We start from the raw sequence: 17,419 nt of genomic DNA, 5'->3' as shown, positions 1-17,419 counted from the left end.
TTATGTGGCTTTGAGGTAGGTGGAGTGTTTTTTGTTTTTTGTATAGGAGGTCATATGAGGGATTCACATTTTACAGGGTCCTTGCAGATCGTTGGTTTGAGAGTTAGTTATAGTGTATGTGTGTGTTGGGGGGGATTTGGTGTAATTTATTTTTACCTTTGTTGCTCCCTATTTTGTGTAATAGTGATGTTGGCTCACATATAGGCAAACGTAGAGTCATATTACTTTTGCAGTTGTGACAGTGTGGTTGACCGTGGCCCTCGCTTCCCCTCTGGGTGGACCCCATGCTTGGTTGCTGGGGTGTTGGCTTTCAGACCTTGAATGTGACATCCTCTTGAGATCTAGCAATTGATTTAGGTATGGCAGACGTTGTGGTAAGCCAATTGGTATACATGGTGATCTAATCTGGCATATTTAAAGTGCAATGATGTCTGTACTGTGGAAACATTTTCTAACTTTCCAGATGCTTCTTCGGTTTCCCTGATGAAGCAGGGAATTGATTGCGAAACGCGTCGGTGTAGACCATCAGCATCCAATCTGTCACATATGCATCTGATTTGTTTTTAATGCTATGTACTATATTGTTTGTAATCAAAATATGGTGGTTGTGTTTTACCCAACCATCTATTTTTAATGTTTTTATAAAATAAAAACTGTTTTATGTGGAATTGTGTTGCTATATTTTTAATACGAAGACTTTAAAGTTCCCCCCTTTTTTGGAAAGACTTTTTCTCTTGTTGGTATAACTTGAGATGTGGCATCGTACACTCACCCTCTGAGACATGGTAACACTTTTGGTTTTACTGTTGCTGTTGTATATTGTGGCAGGTTGTCACAGATCAGCAGCAAAGTTCTACCACCACATGCTTCACAGGGCTGGGAGGTATGAGCATTACCAGATATTCCCTGCTGATTGATAAGACAGACAGTACCTGACCCAACTGTCATCAGCAGGTGCGGACTGACAACTCATGGGGCCCCCGGGCAATAGGGGATCATGGGACCTCTGTGTCCTTGCCCAAACTCAAAAAAGCCTATGAAAAAGGTACCAGGGGCATCTCATGGGGCCCCCTACTGACCCCGGGCCCTCGGGCAGTGCCCAAGTTTCTAAATGGTCAGTCTGCCCCTGGTCATCAGGTATTGCCAGAGCATTAGGTTCATTTCCTAACCCAAAACTTGAGTCTTTGTTAGTTCCAGTGCTCTTTCATGCCTGTTCCCACCAGCTGATTGATATAACAGTAGAATGGCCAGTCTCTCTCCCACCTATCAGTCAACCTCAATATGTAGCTGTGCTTACGTCAATAGGTTCACTTCCCAGGCCAAAGTTCCAGTCTCCAGCATTCCTGTTTGCCCGTTTTTCTGGTTATCCATATCAGCTTGTATTTGCAGATGTTTGTTTGCTGCCTGTCCTGACCTTTCTGAAATTTCCTCTCAACATTGTGCCATGCTTCGGTTGTATCCAGGAATGGACTGACAACTCATGGGGCCCCCGGGCAATAGGGAATCATGGGGCCCCTGTGTCCTTGCCTCAAAAAAGCCTATGAAAAAGGTAGCAGGGGCATCTTATGGGCCCCCTACTGACCCCGGGCCCTCAGGCAGTGCCGGAGTTTCCAAATGGTCAGTCCGCCCCTGGTTGTATCCCTGCTCTGTTGCCAGGCATACCTGAGTGCCACAATGTAGTACACCCAACAAGAAAGTCCACTTTGACTCTGTGCCTTGGCCCTTTTTAGAGCTCACACCCTCTCCAAATGTGCAGATAGCACACAGGGTCCACTATCCAGCTTGTGCAAGACACATCAGGAATTTTTGCAGATATTTGAAGTTACTGAAACGTCCATTTTAATTACTCTGTGACATTATTAGTTGAGGTACCAGGAGATTTGGGTAATGTAGATAAGGATAGTATAAACTGTGCACATATCAAAATTGTATTGTAAGACAAATAATATGAGTTATTTTCAAATTCTTGAATTCTTATAGTGTACATTGTTTTTAATTCCCTGTCTGTATTGAATTATATGTACTCTCTCGATTTGGAGGCTGTTCAGTCAACCTCTGTAAGTGATTTACTTGTGTAATTCCGTTTTGTAACTTTTGACAAACCTCATAATAATATCTTTGCATGTTGCGAAATGGAAAATCTTTTTGCATTTTGACTGCTTTTCTTGCCCTAAAGTGAACCATTCTGTGCAAACACGATGGTTTTCTTGGGAACTCAGTCTTTACTTGTTTCACACTAACCAAAAATATTTTCTGTGAGTGTTAGTACGCATCATTTGTAAGTCATCAGTAGACTATCACCATTGAGTGTCCTTGATTGAATCTGCATATATGTGCCAAAATAGTACAAAACAAAGAGCGAGAGAGAGAAGGAAATGTCACTGTGGGGGGCTAAAGAAAAGCATGGGAATGAGAAAATTAAGAAGGAAGAATAATCTGCAGAAAACAGTCTGTCAGTAAAGCTGGCCATAGATGGATTAAAATTCGGTTGTTTTGGCAGGGACTGACTGTTTGACAGAAGAAAGTCGTTAAAATGTCTTTTGTTGAATGGACTTGCTGGAAAACTTTTCTGGCTGCAGCCACTGGTCTTACAGCTACTGTAAGAGTCATACTGTCAGAATACAATGTTCCAGTGAGGAGGATTTCTTTGTTCACCTTGTTTGTGTCGATTGAGGAATCTGTTCCCTCTAACTGATCGGAAAAAAAAAAAATTAGTACTCCATGGCCAACTTTAGAAAGAAAGAGGTATTGATGAGGTGAAGAGAGATGGTGGAGTAGAAGAAAGGTGAAGGAAAGAGAGAGAGCAGAGTAGAGGGAAAAAGAAGAAAAAGAAGGTGGACTAAAGGGAAGAGAGAAGAGAAGGCTACAGAGAAAAGGAAGGGAAGAGGGAAAGTAAGATACAGGAAAGGGAGAGAGAGTGCAGCAGAAAAGGAAGAGAAAAGAGAGGGTGGAGTGCAGCAATGTGGTGGACTACAGAGAAACGTAGGAGAAGAGTTAAAGTGATACCAAAGTCTTGTTTTGTATCTTAATAATAATAAACATCTTATACTTAACTGCTCTGTGTAGTGGTTTTGCACAGAGCAGCCCTCCTCTTCTCAGGCCCCCTGCCTATGCTCCTGGCCCCTCCCTCCTGTTAGGTGAGGGAAAGGGAAGGAAAGAGAAAGGGCAAAGTACAGGGAGAGGGAAGGGAAGAGAGAGGGCAAAGTACAGGGAGAGGGAAGGGAAGAGAGAGGGCAAAGTAGGGAGAGGGAAGGGAAGAGAGAGGGCAAAGTACAGGGAGAGGGAAGAGAAGAGAGAGGGCAAAGTACAGAGAGAGAAGGAAACAGAGAGGCAAAGTACAGGAAGAGAGAAGGAAAGAGAGAGGGCAAAGTACAGGGAGAGGGAAGGGAAGAAAGAGGGCAGAGTACAGAGAGAGGGAAGAGAGCGGGGAAAGTACAGGGAGAGGGAAGGGAAGAGAGAGGGCAAAGTACAGGGAGAGGGAAGGGAAGAGAGAGGGCCGAGTACAGGGAGAGGGAAGGAAAGAGAGAGGGCCAAGTACAGGGAGAGGGAAGGGAAGAGAGAGGGCAAAGTACAGGGAGAGGGAAGGAAAGAGAGAGGGAGGAGTACAGGGAGAGAGAAGGGAAGAGAGAGGGCCAAGTACAGGGAGAGAGAGGGAGGAGTACAGGGAGAGAGAAGGGAAGAGAGAGGGCAAAGTACAGGGAGAGGGAAGAGAAGAGAGAGGGCAGAGTACAGGGAGAGAGAAAGAAAGAGAGAGGGCAGAGTACAGGGAGAGGGAAGGGAAGAGAGAGGGCAAAGTACAGGGAGAGGGAATGGAAGAGAGAGGGTGGAGTACAGGGAGAGGGAAGGGAAGAGAGAGGGCAGAGTACAGGGAGAGAGAAGGAAAGAGAGAGGGAAAAGTACAGGGAGAGGGAAGAGAAGAGAGAGGGCAAAGTACAGAGAGAGAAGGAAAGAGAGAGGCAAAGTACAGGAAGAGAGAAGGAAAGAGAGAGGGCAAAGTACAGGGAGAGGGAAGGGAAGAGAGAGGGAAGAGTACAGGGACAAGGAAAAAGACAGAGGGCGGAGAACAGGGACATGGAAAAGGAGGGAGGGTAGAGTACAGGTAGAGAGAAGACAGAGTACAGGGAGAGGGAAGGGAAGAGAGAAGGTTGTGTACAGGGAGAGGGTTGGGAAGAGAGAGGGTGGTGTACAGGGAGAGGGAAGGGAAGAGAGAGGATGGTGTATGGGGAGAGGGAAGGGAAGAGAAAAGTTGGTGTACAGGGAGAGGGAAGGGGAGAGAAAGGGTGGAGTACGGGGAGAGGGAAGGGAAGAGAGGGTGGTGTACGGGGAGAGGGAAGAGAAGAGAGAGGATGGTGTAGGGGGAGAGGGAAGGAAAGAGAGAGGATGGTGTATGGGGAGAGGGAAGGGAAGAGAAAGGGTGGAGTATGGGGAGAGGGAAGAGAGAATATGGTGTACAGGGAGAGGGCAGGGAAGAGAGAGGGTGGAGTACAGGGAGAAGGAAGGGAAGAGAGAGGGTGGAGTACAGGGAGAAGGAAGGGAAGAGAAAGGATGGTGTACAGGGAGAGGGAAGGGAAGAGAAAGAGTGGTGTTAGGGAGAGGGTAGGGAAGAGAGAGGGTGGTGTACAGGGAGAGGGAAGGGAACAGAGAGGGTGGTGTATGGGGAGAGGGAAGGGAAGAGAAAGGATGGTGTACGGGGAGAGGGAAGGGAAGAGAGAGGGTGGTGTACAGGGAGAGGGAAGGGAACAGAGAGGGTGGTGTACGTGGAGAGAGAAGGGAAGAGAGAGAGCAAAGTACAGGGAGAAGGAAAGGAAGAGTGAGGGTGGAGTACAGAAAGAGAGAAGGCAGAGTACAGGGAGAGGGAAGGGAAGAGAGATGGCATAGTACAGAGAGAGGGAAGGGAAGAGAGAGGATGGTGTACAGGGAGAGGGAAGGGAAGAGAAAGGGTGCAGTAAAGGGAGAGGGAAGGGAAAAGAGAGGATGTTGTACAGGGAGAGGGAAGGGAAGAGAGAAGACAGAGTTCAGGGAAGGAAAGAGAGAGGGTGTAGTCCAGGGAAGGGAAGAGAGAGGGCGTAGTCCAAGGAAGGGAAGAGAGAGGGCAGAGTCCAGGGAAGGGAAGAGAGACGGCGTAGTCCAAGGAAGGGAAGAGAGAGGGCAGAGTCCAGGGAAGGGAAGAGAGAGGGCAGAGTCCAGGGAAGGGAAGAGAGAGGGCGTAGTCCAAAGAAGGGAAGAGAGAGGGCAGAGTCCAGGGAAGGGAAGAGAGAGGGCGTAGTCCAAGGAAGGGAAGAGAGAGGGCAGAGTCCAGGGAAGGGAAGAGAGAGTCAGAGTCAGGGGCAGACTGACCATTTGGAAACTCGGGCACTGCCCGAGGGCCAGGGTCAGTAGGGGGCCCCATGAGATGCCCCTGGTACCTTTTTCATAGGCTTTTTTGAGTTTGGGCAAGGACACAGGGGCCCCATGATCCCCTATTGCTCAGGGGTCCCATGAGTTGTCAGTCTGCCCCTGGTCAGAGTCCATGGTGAGAGAAGGCAAGAGAAAAGGCGGAGTACACGGAGAGGGAAGGTGAGAGAAAAGGAAGGTAAATGAGAGGGTAGTAGGAATACAGGGGAAAGAAGAAAGAGACAAGAAGGCTCATTCACACCAGATGTGTTTGATACGTGCTGTAGCTCAGTTTCCACCCACCTTCAGCAGTATTGTAACAATCAGGCTTCTTTGGCCTTTTTTGGAAATCTTCTAGTTATTTTGTATTGTTTTCAAAACTCATAAAAATCGGGGTCAGTGGAAACAATTCTCTTTTCACTAAAACATAATGCTAGTTGATAAATACAATTATCTTTACTGCTGTGTGAATTTAGACTTTTCATGTGGTGTTTCTGTTATTTTGTCCACTCCTTATACATATACACACTTTTGGTGAACTAAAGTTTATTGTTTAGCGCCATGTCTAATTATGTGATATTTTGTATGCCTTTTCAGCCCTGACCTGATTATTTTCCTAGGGCGGTGTTGTACCTAGGGCTTGTGTTGGGATCCCTTTCTGTGCAGGAAATGTAGCATAAGCTGGTCATACACGGAGTGAATTTCAGCCGGTTCCTGATGTAACAATCAAAATTCAAGCCATGGGTGGCTTTGTCAGCACCACTCCACTGGACTTCCTTTGAACTAAAAATCGAAGGAACCGGGCAGGAAGTTGTCAGCCAAACATTTACTGAAGCCATTCAGAATAGTAGTCAGCAGGGGAGATTTCTCCATTCAGGCAGTATAGTGTAGATGGAGGAATTGATGAATTTCTCTTGTTTATCCTGTGGGCTTGAATGAGAAAAATCTAAGAGTGAATGGCTAGCCTTAGTGACCAGACATCTCTGGGTTAGATATGGCCCTGAGCATGAGGGGGCCAAAGACAATGAGTTATTTCTTCTCTTCATTCTCACGACTGATACTCATTACAGAATTTGCGAGTCTCACTGTGTCTTCTTCAGAAGTTCTGCTTTCATATCCTCATTTCATAGTTGGTGTAAGAAACTCTCTGTTGGTTGATTGTGTTTAGTGATAAAGAAGTATTAATTCTATGTAAACAGAACAGGAAGAAACTGAGTCTGCTGCTCCAACCACGGGGTGACACAGACACAACATGGAGTCTGTCCCTCTCACCACTGGGTGACACAGACAAGAGGAGCTAGGTTACATGTCTGTTCCTCCCACCACAGGGTGACACCACCCAGGAGGAGTTAGATGACATGGAGTCTGTCCCTCTCACCACTGGGTGACACAGACAGGAGGAGCTATGTGATATGGAGTCTGTCCCTCCCACCACAGGGTGACACCACACAGGAGGATCTAGGTGACATGGAGTCTGTTCCTCCCACCACAGGGTGACATCACTCAGGAGGAGCTAGGTGACATGGAGTCTGTCCTTATCACCACTGGGTGACAACGACAGGAGGAGGTATGTGACATGGAGTCTGTTCCTTCCACCACAGGGTGACACCACCCAGGAGGAGCTAGGTGACATGGAGTCTGTCCTTATCACCACTGGGTGACAACGACAGGAGGAGGTATGTGACATGGAGTCTGTCCCTCCCACCACAGGGTGACACCACCCAGGAGGAGCTATGTGACATGGAGTTGTTCCTCCCACCACAGAATGACAAAGAAAGGAGGAGATATGTGACATGGATTCTGTCCTCCCACCACAGGGTGACCCCACCCAGGAGGAGCTATGTAACATAGAGTCTGTCGTTTCCACCAAAGAGGTAACAATACCACACAATTACCTGCCTATTTCTATTGAAATTCTATTGGCTATTCCAGAAAGACTGACTCCCATGTCTAATCCTTTGCTGGCCAATCAAGATGCCAGAAACTCAGGATACTGTAGAGAAGATGATAGCGGCTGGCAAGGCATGTAACCACTGGAAGGTGGAGGAGAGCATTCTGGGGAGTTTATTTCCAATGTAAGTTCAGATGCACTTTAATGCAGCTCTTTATTCAATGTTAAATCTTTCAATCGGTATTTAAACACACAGCAAATGTAAGTATCTAAATACAGTGATTCCAGAACCCCCCTTTCTATTAATACTTTTCCCGGTATGTATCCTGTCACAGCACTGTGTCTGCAGTCCCCAACCAGCGTCACCGTCCCTTTGCCTCTTGCAGTCTGAGTCCTTTTCATCAGATCTGTTTAATTCATTCATTTTCTGGAGAAGCTCTAAGGAAACACCATCCTGACCACTTCCTTTCTGATTCAAACCTGACTGTGCTTGTTTTCTTGATGGAGCTGTTATTTACCGTAAATCTACATCATAACAATTTGTAGACTTCTTTATCGATAACGGTTTTATTAAAGGGAAGCCATAATGGTTTTTGTGATTTCCCTTTATACTTTTTTAAGAAGAAACCAGAGTCTGATGGGAATTTTGTCATGCATGTGTGTATTGACCTGCAGGACCTACATCTACTGCAGGAGGTGGACTTGTACAGGCACAATCATGTACCTGTGCTTTGCGGCTTTCTTTCGGGTCCGCTCGCGCATGCGGGCTGGAAAGACTGTGCTGTCATTCGCTGCAGCACAAGCTGATCAGCGGGTCCCGGCCAATGATTTATTGCCAGGACCCGCTGATCAGCTGAGCAAATGACAGAAGAGAGCCCTGTGTTGGTAAACAACACAGGGCTCTCTACAGACAGCAGTGATGTGTAGGTTTTTTTTGACTGCAAGATAAAATCATCACACAGTAAACACAATAAACATTGTTAGGCACACATTTAACCCCTTGATCACCCCAGATGTTAACCACTTCCCAGCCAGTGTCATTAGTACAGTGACAGTGTATATTGTCAGCACTGATCACCGTATTAGTGACACTGGAGATGTCAGTGGCAGTTAGTCAGTCTTCTCCCCAGTGTCAGTTAGTGTCAGATTGCACACTGCACTATCACAGGCCCACTATAAGTCGCTGATCGCCGCCATTACTAGTATAAAAAAAAAAAAAAATTCCAGTATCTATACCATGCTTTGTAAACGCTATAACTTTCACATATTCCAAAATTTTGGCCAAAATTTCTAATGACATTTTATTTTTAAATTTTTTTTTATTGGATATGTTTTATTGCAAAAAGTATAAAATATTGCTTTTTTTTAAATTTGGGGTATTTTTTCATTTATATTGAAAAAAATAAAAACCCAATGGTGGTCAAATACCACCAAAAGAAAGCTCTATTTGTGTGAATAAAATTATTTATTTTTTATTTGGGTACAGCATTGCATGACCGCTCACTTACCAGTTAAAGTAGCGCAGTGCTAAATAGCAAAAAATGGCTGATCACAAAGGGGGTAAAACCTTCTGGAGCTCAAGTGGTTAAACAATTTTCCCATACATTTATATGTGCATTCTAAGCCTTACGCTGGCTATACACTAGTAGATTTCCGAATGAACATTTGTACGAAAATTTTTGGCACATTAGATAACTGGACGAATGCCGTTCGAAAGTACCTCATAATTTAATTTGCTTTTAACATTTGATTTTGGAATGAATGTAATTTCCTGACCAAAAACTTCTTATACTGTTGGATATTTGTTAGTTTGAGAAAACATTTCTCATTGGGGAGATTTCCCCTTCCTCCTCCTGATGACAACATTGCCTTAGGACAGTAAAGGAAAATCTCTAATGGGTACAATAAATGGGCAGCACAGTGGTTAAAGGGTTAGCACCTGGCAGTTCTAGGGTCATTGATTCGAATGCCAACCATGGCACCACGTGCCTGGAGTTTGCATGTTCTCCCTGTGCCTGCATGGGTTTCCTCTAGGGACTTTGGTTTCCTCCCACACTCCAAAGACATGCTGGTAGGTTAATTGGATCCTGTCTAAATTGGCTCTAGTATATGTATGTATAAATGTGTGTTAGGGACCTTAGATTGTACGTTCCTTGAGGAGCATACACTATATATATATATATATATATATATATATATATATAGTGCTGAGTAAATTGACGGTGCTATATAAGTACCTGCAATTAATAATAAAAAACTGACTTTGGATAGGTTCTATCCATTGTTAGACCCCTTTCACATGAGGCAGGCTCTACTTGCTCAGCAGGGGTTCTATCTGCTGCTCCTCACTGTGCAGGTGGATGACGGGTGTGCGTCTGCTCCGCCTCTGCAGAACGTTCATGTGAAAGTGACCTAAGCCATCGCTATTCTTGGGAAAAAAAATTAAATCTGGATTATGATGTGCTAGCGTACACTAAATTTCAATACAAGGGTAGATTAAAAAAACAAACAAACGATCCTTTTCAATATGCCCCATTCTAACCGTACAGGTGTGCCATGGTGTGGTGCATAGAAATGCAACACGTCTGCAGATTTACGCAGCACAGCACATCTCACTGAATGTCGCCGCAGAGCTCCGCAGTGTGCTGAGGTGCGAGTCAAATGAAATGTCAGTTTGTGACATTTCAGTAATGCTACAAAAGGTTAAACTGTGCCAATATGTTGTAACAATTGATCACGCACACCAGTGGGCACGGCTTAAAGCACAGCTGATGATGTGAATGAGCCCCCATGTCCCTATATCTCCGTTGTATCCTGATTCTTCAATCATTCAATGTTTTCCATCTCGTCTGTTGAGAGAAGGCAATTCATTGCTCATTGTCTTTTGGGAATGCTGGATGTTTTGTTGCCATGCTGGTCCACCGCTGTTCCAATAACGTGGAAGCTTTGTGAGATCAGGGTTTGTGGCTTCACATGCTGCATGCTTATTGTATGTCAATGTCTCAGAAAATAAACCAAAGATGAGCATGGCATCCAGGCAACTAGCATTTTCTAAAGGAGATCAGCAATAGTGGCCAGCTTTCAGTACGGGTTTCCCTTAAAGGGTAAGTTCACTTTTTATCAAAAAACTAACTAACTCCCAATATACTGGCCACTTTGATGCCTGGTGTTGCCGGTGTAGAGCGCCCTAGGAGTGAGTATCTATCAGAACTCTCAGTCCTCATGCACACTGGATGCGTTGATAACGCTGGTAACGTTAGCTGTGTAAAGTCACATTAAAAATGTGAGTTTTTCAACTTTTTTTAGCTGCATTTTGCAGCGTTTAGCGGCTTTTTCCCACGTGTTCCTGCCTTTGTGGTTTTTAGCATTTTTTTTAACCCCCCAAAAAAAAAATTTCTTGGTCGATAAAACGGCCAAAAATGTCGGTTTGCGGTGTTTTACCACATTGTACTGTGTTTTGCTGCGTTTTTCAGTGTTAGAGCATTTTTACAGCTACAAAACTCCTCTAGAAACCCACTAGTTCTGGGTTTTTTTCTCCAGCCAAAACCGTTGATTACAGTCTATGTGTGTACGGACACATAGGATAACATGCTGGGGGGTTTACTGGCTGTAGAAAAAAACATCAAAAACCAAAAACAGCCGCTGTAAAAATGTCCAGTGTGCATGAGGACTCACAATGACAAGTGCTTATGGTTCAATTTGACTACGTGACTGTGCTGGCCAATGAGAAGCAATCCTGCTTTGCTGCAGGGGCGGACTGACCATTTGGAAACTCTGGCACTGCCCGAGGGCCCGGGGTCAGTAGGGGGCCCTATGAGATGCCCCTGGTACCTTTTTCATAGGCTTTTTTTTAGTTTGGGCAAGGACACAGGGGCCCCATGATCCCCTATTGCCCGGGGGCCCCATGAGTTATCAGTCCGCCCCTGTTTGCTGGGACACCTTAGCAAAAGAAGAAACCTCAGATGTGCTTCTCATTGGTCAGTGTGGTTACGTGGCTGTGCTGGTCAATGAACGCTTACCATTGTGTGCGTTATGATGGATACTCACTCTGGGGCTATGTATTGCGCTGTACAGTGTATGGCAAGTGCTCATTGGTTAGCGCAGCCATGAGACCGTGGTGACCAGTGAGAAGCACATCTGAGACTTCTAACAATAAGATCTTCCAGAAGAAAAAAGCTCTTCTCATTGGTCAGCGTGGTCACGTGGCTGTGTTGGTCAATGAGCTCTTACTATTGTAAGCATTATGATGGATACTTACTCCAGGGCTCTGTATTGCGGTGTACAGTTTATGACAAGCACTCATTGGTCAGCGCAGCCATGAGACCGTGGTGAACAGTGAGAAGCACATCTGAGACTTCTAACAGTAAAATCTTCCAGAAGAAAAAAGTTCTTCTCATTGGTCAGCGCAGCCATGAGACCGTGGTGACCAGTGAGAAGCACATCTGAGACTTCTAACAGTAAGGTCTTCCAGAAAAAGAAGCACTTCTCATTGGTCAGTTCAGTCACATGGTTGCGCTGATCAGTGAGTGCTTGCCATGGTGAGTATAATGATAAATGCTCACTCCAGGGCTGTGTATCATGGTGTATGGACCACTACACCAACAGCACGGGGCATCGTGGCCCCTATGTGCAGTGAGGTCCAGAGGAAACTTACTCTTTAGAAGCCAACACCACCTTTATGAGAATGTTTCAAGTTGCACTCATATTTAAGCCCCTTTGACCCCCCCCCCCACACTTTCAGAATCCAGGGGTCCTTCTCTTCATAGGCGCACCTGTCAGATTTGAATTCAGTGCAGCTGTGCATGGCTCCTCCCACACAGCTGCATCATCCATTAACAGTACGACTGTAGTTCTTAATGGAGCACAAGTGTGGCGACGTCATCGCGCTTGTTGTCTATTGATACTTCCTCCGTAGCTGAAGGTCCATACTTCAGAATGAACCTGTGGCTGAGGGAAGAGTCTGCAGGAATCAAAGCATTGCATCCGCAGTCCAATGATCGCGGTTGCAATGCATTGTGGACTTTAATGCAAAAAGAAAGAAAAATTAAAAAATGCAAATTTTTACTGTACAGATGCATGCATTTATTTATTTATTTGATTATTTATTTATTTATTTATTGCAAAAGGTGGAATTCTCCTTTAAGGTGAATTTTTTTTTTTTTTTGTACTGAGTGTTGAGGATTTTCTTTGTTCTTTCACAGCTTGCTCTCATGGCACTTTCCTCTGCTTGTCATTTCACACCTTTTGATATTTTAGTATAACATCCAGCAGCAGAGAAGCAGCACATAGAAAGCAGAAGGGCACAATGGAATGCTGGATTTCTCCAGCTGCTTTATCAGTAATAACCTGAGAGTGTATATACCCTCTTACTGTTTATAATCACATTTCTACCTCTAGTGACAAAACCCGAAGATGACACATTAGTCAGATCTCTGAAGAGGCAACGATCGGATACATCTCCTGGAAGAAGAGATCACAGTGTTTGTGAGTCTCCTCTCCGAGTATCTGTCGTTCTGCCCTCCTCTCTTTCTCCCCTTTCCCCTCCCTCTCTCCTTCTCTCGCTTATCTGCTTTTCCCCTTCTTCTGCTTTCTGACAAACGGAAACAGCGTGGTTAAACCGAAGGGAACTCAGCAGACGGCCAATAACCTCAAAGAAGTTCTCGCCTCCACTCAGGTTCAGGAACACGGGAGGGACCCCTTGCAAGGCGTTCGCTGATCACGGATCAAACTTTAGGTCTGCAGCCTTTTTTCTGAGAGTACACACTCAGGATCTGCACCTTGCTCCCATGCCGTAGTCACCTGTTGGGTCTTGTCTACAAGAACGCAGAGACTTCAGGACTTAACTCGCCACATGCCACAGACGACTGCAAGAATATAAGGAATGATATATATATTTCTATCACGTGAGCTATCTGAATTGCTCATCTCCCACTTCTGATCACGCGTTCTTCTCCGCAATTTTCCTGTGTTATTTATTTTTCAGGATGTCTTGGGGGAAGGAATAGACCTTGAACGTTCGGCGCACACAGGAGCCAGCACTTGGTGTCCTGCAGAGCGCAAACCATACGCTTGACTTTTTCTTTTTTAACTTTTAACGCAAGCCTCAACTTAGCTGCTGGATTTTATTTCCAACAGATCTGTCACTTCGGCTCGGAAATATATATATTCATACTTTTGTGCTCTCTGTTTTACCCTCTTGATGGAGGAATCTGAGCCCCAGGCTGCCTCCAGCCAGAAAAAGGGGATTTTACCGGCAATCCCGGAGCAGACGTCCAGGATGACCGCACACGAGGATGATGCTTTCCTCCCACCTATGGCCGAGGAGCCGGCAGTAGCGCGGACAAAGATGCAGGACCGGTCCCCTCAGTCGCCCGTCTTCTTTCCCTGTTCTTCACCTACGTACCTGAAGAAGCTTCGGATAAACAGGAGCATTCGGGAATTCCGGAAACACCGAAGTCTGCAGTTTTGGTGAGGTCTTTTTGTAGGATGTTTCATTCAATCTTAACTTTTACTGTGTGTGACTTCATCATTCTTTGTCCACCCAAAGTTGTTTTAAGTATGATTGGATAGTGGGAAGCTGTGTTGCCAACTGGCTTTGCTTGTCTCTCGGGAATTCCACTGGCGAGATACCCCTGGTACTGTTTTCCCAGACTGCTGCCACATGCTGTGCAGTCTCGCTCTTTCTGTTGAATTCTGCAAAATACTCCCATATATCCCATTGTTGATTTGTACTTATATTGGACATGTTCAAAACAAGTTGTGTGCTGTCAACAATTTTAGGCTACCATAGGCTCAGTAGCGACAGTCTATGTTACTGTTTATTAGTCCTAATTCATATACATATATTGTTTGTCAGTCATATTTAGGGAACACTCCTTTTGTCACCCCGGCAGCCTATTGTGCATTGTGAGACATCACTGATGTTAACCCCAAATGCAACCGTTGTACATACTGCTTGCTGTGCACTCGAGACATTGACCATGGTAAGCTCTTGAAGCTTGTATAGATACTCTTAATAAGATACTCTTAAAAAGTTATCAAGTGATCTTTGTTACAAACCAAATGGTAATCTAGATGTATTCTGGATCTAAAACTCCAACTTTTTATATGTAGCCACCCCATCCCCTATTGTAGTGAATAAAAATTTGCTGGAGTTCCACTAAAAATGTGCTCCTCTCTGAGCAACATGGTGTGCTGGTGACTATATTATAATTGCTGTTTGTACGGAAGCATTATCTTTTGTTTTCTTATATAATACTCCATATAACACTAGAAGGCTGGTGACCAGGGGACTGGTGAATGGTAGCAAAAAAAGATCAATGAACTCCAGTGGTATCTGCCAGGAAATATATGTAGAGTGCTTTCCAGAGAGGGCCTAAGATGTTCTCTGCACAAGCCTTGGTTATCACAACGGGAGCTGGGTTGGGGGGAACCCACCTTGCCTCACTGACAGCAGTAATGGCCCATAGGAGAATGAACACCCAGTATATCAAGAGTTAAATAAAGAGCTCTGAATGGAGTAAAATGTTAAATGAAATTAATTAAAAATAGGTGTTTAAAGTTCCTTAAACTTTTTTGACAAGCTAAAACTATTTAGAAAATAAACTATCCTCACAAAAGATCTCCATTAAATTCATGCAGCAGATAGAAGGGATGTGGGTAGTAAGTACCTTGTTCACCACCAGCCGCTAGCATATCCTTCCTTTCCAGCTTCCTTCCATGAATGTTGCCATTGGTTCCTGGGTAAACAGCTCTGCAGCATGGTTGTGGTGCTTTGGCATTAACTGGTGCTGTCTGGGGCTGTTTTGCTCCTCCTCACAGACTTTGATAACTTTTCTAGGAGTTTGGGGTTGGGGCAGGGGCGGATTGACAACTCATGGGGCCCCCTAGGCAATAGGGGATCATGAAGCCCCTGTGTCCTTGCCCAAACTCAAAAAAGCCTATGAAAAAGGTACCAGGGGCATCTCATGGGGCCCCCTACTGACCCCGGGCCCTCGGGCAGTGCCTGAGTTTCCAAATGGTCAGTCTGCCCCTGGGTTGGGGCACTTAAATTTTTCAAGAATTAGCTGCATGAGGAAGGCACCAGAATCTAAAGCCCAGCTTGGGGATCTTCCAGTCAGATGTTGTAGAATGGATCAGTCTGGTAGGGCTTTCCAAGTCCTAAAATACAACAGTAAAATTGGGCGTCAGGGAGTGATGGGCTCCAAGGAGGCTAACAATCATTGATACATATCTGACTATATATAGTCTGAGCTGCTGTCAGTTGCAGTCTGGCTCAGTTTTCTTTATTAATATATTTGCCTGCACACTGGACACTTTTTGGTTTGAATAGTCTTTGCTACTGGAGGTTTTCTTTCATTGTATTCAGCTTTTTGTTATAATCCCTACCTGATTTTTTTTCATGTTCATGGGCTTTGAGGGTTAAAACAGAAAAAAAAATTGGAACTCAGCACAATAGCACTTGCAGTTGTATTCTGTGTACCCTTTTCCCATCATACATGTGCGGTGGTGTACAGAAAAACGCTGCCCATTGAACAGGGTGTGAACAAGCGCTTTTTGCTCCATCTCCAGATGTCTACTTACCAGGGGCGGACTGACAACTCATGGGGCCCCCGGTTAATAGGGGATCATGGGGCCCCTGTGTCCTTGCCCAAACTCAAAAAAGCCTATGAAAAAGGTACCAGGGCATCTCATGGGGCCCCCTACTGACCCCGGGCCCTCGTGCAGCGCCCAAGTTTCCAAATGGTCAGTCCGCCCCTGCTACTTTCATGACGTTTGCTTACAGACGGTGGCTTCTCATGCTCCAGGCAGCGGAGCTAAGTGGCATAGGAGTTACGGAAGGGTGAATAAGTATGTGTTTCTATAGACATAACTTTTAACGAGAACAGATAACTTTGTCCTGGTTGGGTGAAGCACAGGTTTGCTTTTGGTGCCAGGGAAAGAAAGGGATAAATGTTTGGAGACTCTTTACCGTAGGAGCGATTTTACCACATAGTGACGGCCGTGGCAGCTTTAGAGCTGCCACTTGTTCTCAGTGCCAAGAGCCACTCCCTATAAACTGCACCTTGACTCCTGGCACCAAGATCTAGTATACTACTTTTCCATTGCCTTCACTTAAAATACACATGTAACACAGATAGTAGACATAAAGGGCCCAAATCATGTAAGAATCTGTAGGAAGAACAGTGTGGGAGTATGGACACTATGGGGGTAATTTACTAAAACTGGAGAGTGCAAAATCTGGTGCAAGTCTGCATAGAAACCAATCGGCATCCAGGTTTTATTGCCAAAGCCTAATTGAGCAAGCTCAAGTTAGAAGCGGATTGGCTACCACGCACAGGTGAACCAGATTCCGAGTGATCCAGTTTTATTAAAGCTACCCCTATGTGTTTCTTTCAGATCCGATTGTTGGCACATTCTGATCGAATCCATGAAAAGCCCACCCGTCTCTCAGCATATATCAGTAGCTTTGGAATTTTACTAAGTTTGAATTTAAAAAAGAGGATTAGATTTCATAAAAATGTAAAATTGTTTTCAGTTGTTTTTTAGGCCTCATGCACACTGGGCTTTAAAAAAATGCTGCTTATTATTATTATTATTATTATACAGTATTTATAAAGCGCCGATAGTTCGCTCAGCGCTGTACATTACAAAGGGGGACAGAACATGTGACAGAACAATACCAATACAATGCAAAACATGAGGGGATCGAGGGCCCTGCTCTTTCTTATACAGACTTTTGGCGTTTTTTTCTGTATAAGCAACTCTATGGTAGCCTATGTGTCTCTGCACATCTAGGCATTTACAGGCATAGTTGCAGAGGAGCATTTTAAGGCCGAAAAAAAAAAACCCATCACCAATGCATTTCTGAAAGGAGCTTTCAGGCAGAACAAAAAAAATCATGAACATGGCGTTTAGCATTTTCAAGTGTACATTGATTATAGTGAAAAATGAGCAGAAGGAAATGTTTTGGAAAAAAATGCTTATAAAAGCAAACGGCCATAAATGTGCATAAACTCTTGTACAATATTATTAATATACAGGATTTATATAGTGCCAACAGTTTGCTCAGCGCTTTACAATATAACGGGAGACAATACAGCAACAATACAGTTCAATACAAGAGGGATAGGAGGACCCTGATCCTTGGAGCTT

General features: G+C 44.8%; 1 protein-coding gene across 2 annotated transcripts in view; it reads left to right on the top strand.

The window, feature by feature from the left end:
* PDE4A (phosphodiesterase 4A) overlaps window positions 1-17,419 on the top strand; it is a 490,104-nt gene that overhangs the window by 225,590 nt on the left and 247,095 nt on the right. The window contains exon 1 of one of the 2 annotated variants that reach the window (XM_089657627.1): window positions 13,588-13,732. The exons of the other annotated variant lie outside the window; for it this stretch is intronic. Within the exon in view, the coding sequence (XP_089513753.1) occupies window positions 13,611-13,732 (122 nt within the window). The 5' untranslated portion in view covers window positions 13,588-13,610. Of the gene's footprint in view, window positions 1-13,587; window positions 13,733-17,419 lie in introns of those variants that run through there. 2 annotated transcript variants of the gene reach the window in all.

The sequence above is a fragment of the Staurois parvus genome, unplaced genomic scaffold, assembly GCF_062004578.1.
Source record: "Staurois parvus isolate SC_StPar_1 unplaced genomic scaffold, SC_StPar_1.0 ptg001014l, whole genome shotgun sequence".
NCBI lineage: Eukaryota > Metazoa > Chordata > Amphibia > Anura > Ranidae > Staurois > Staurois parvus.
The sequence above is the reverse complement of the archived record's forward strand: the minus strand, read 5'-3'. Positions and strand labels throughout refer to the sequence as shown.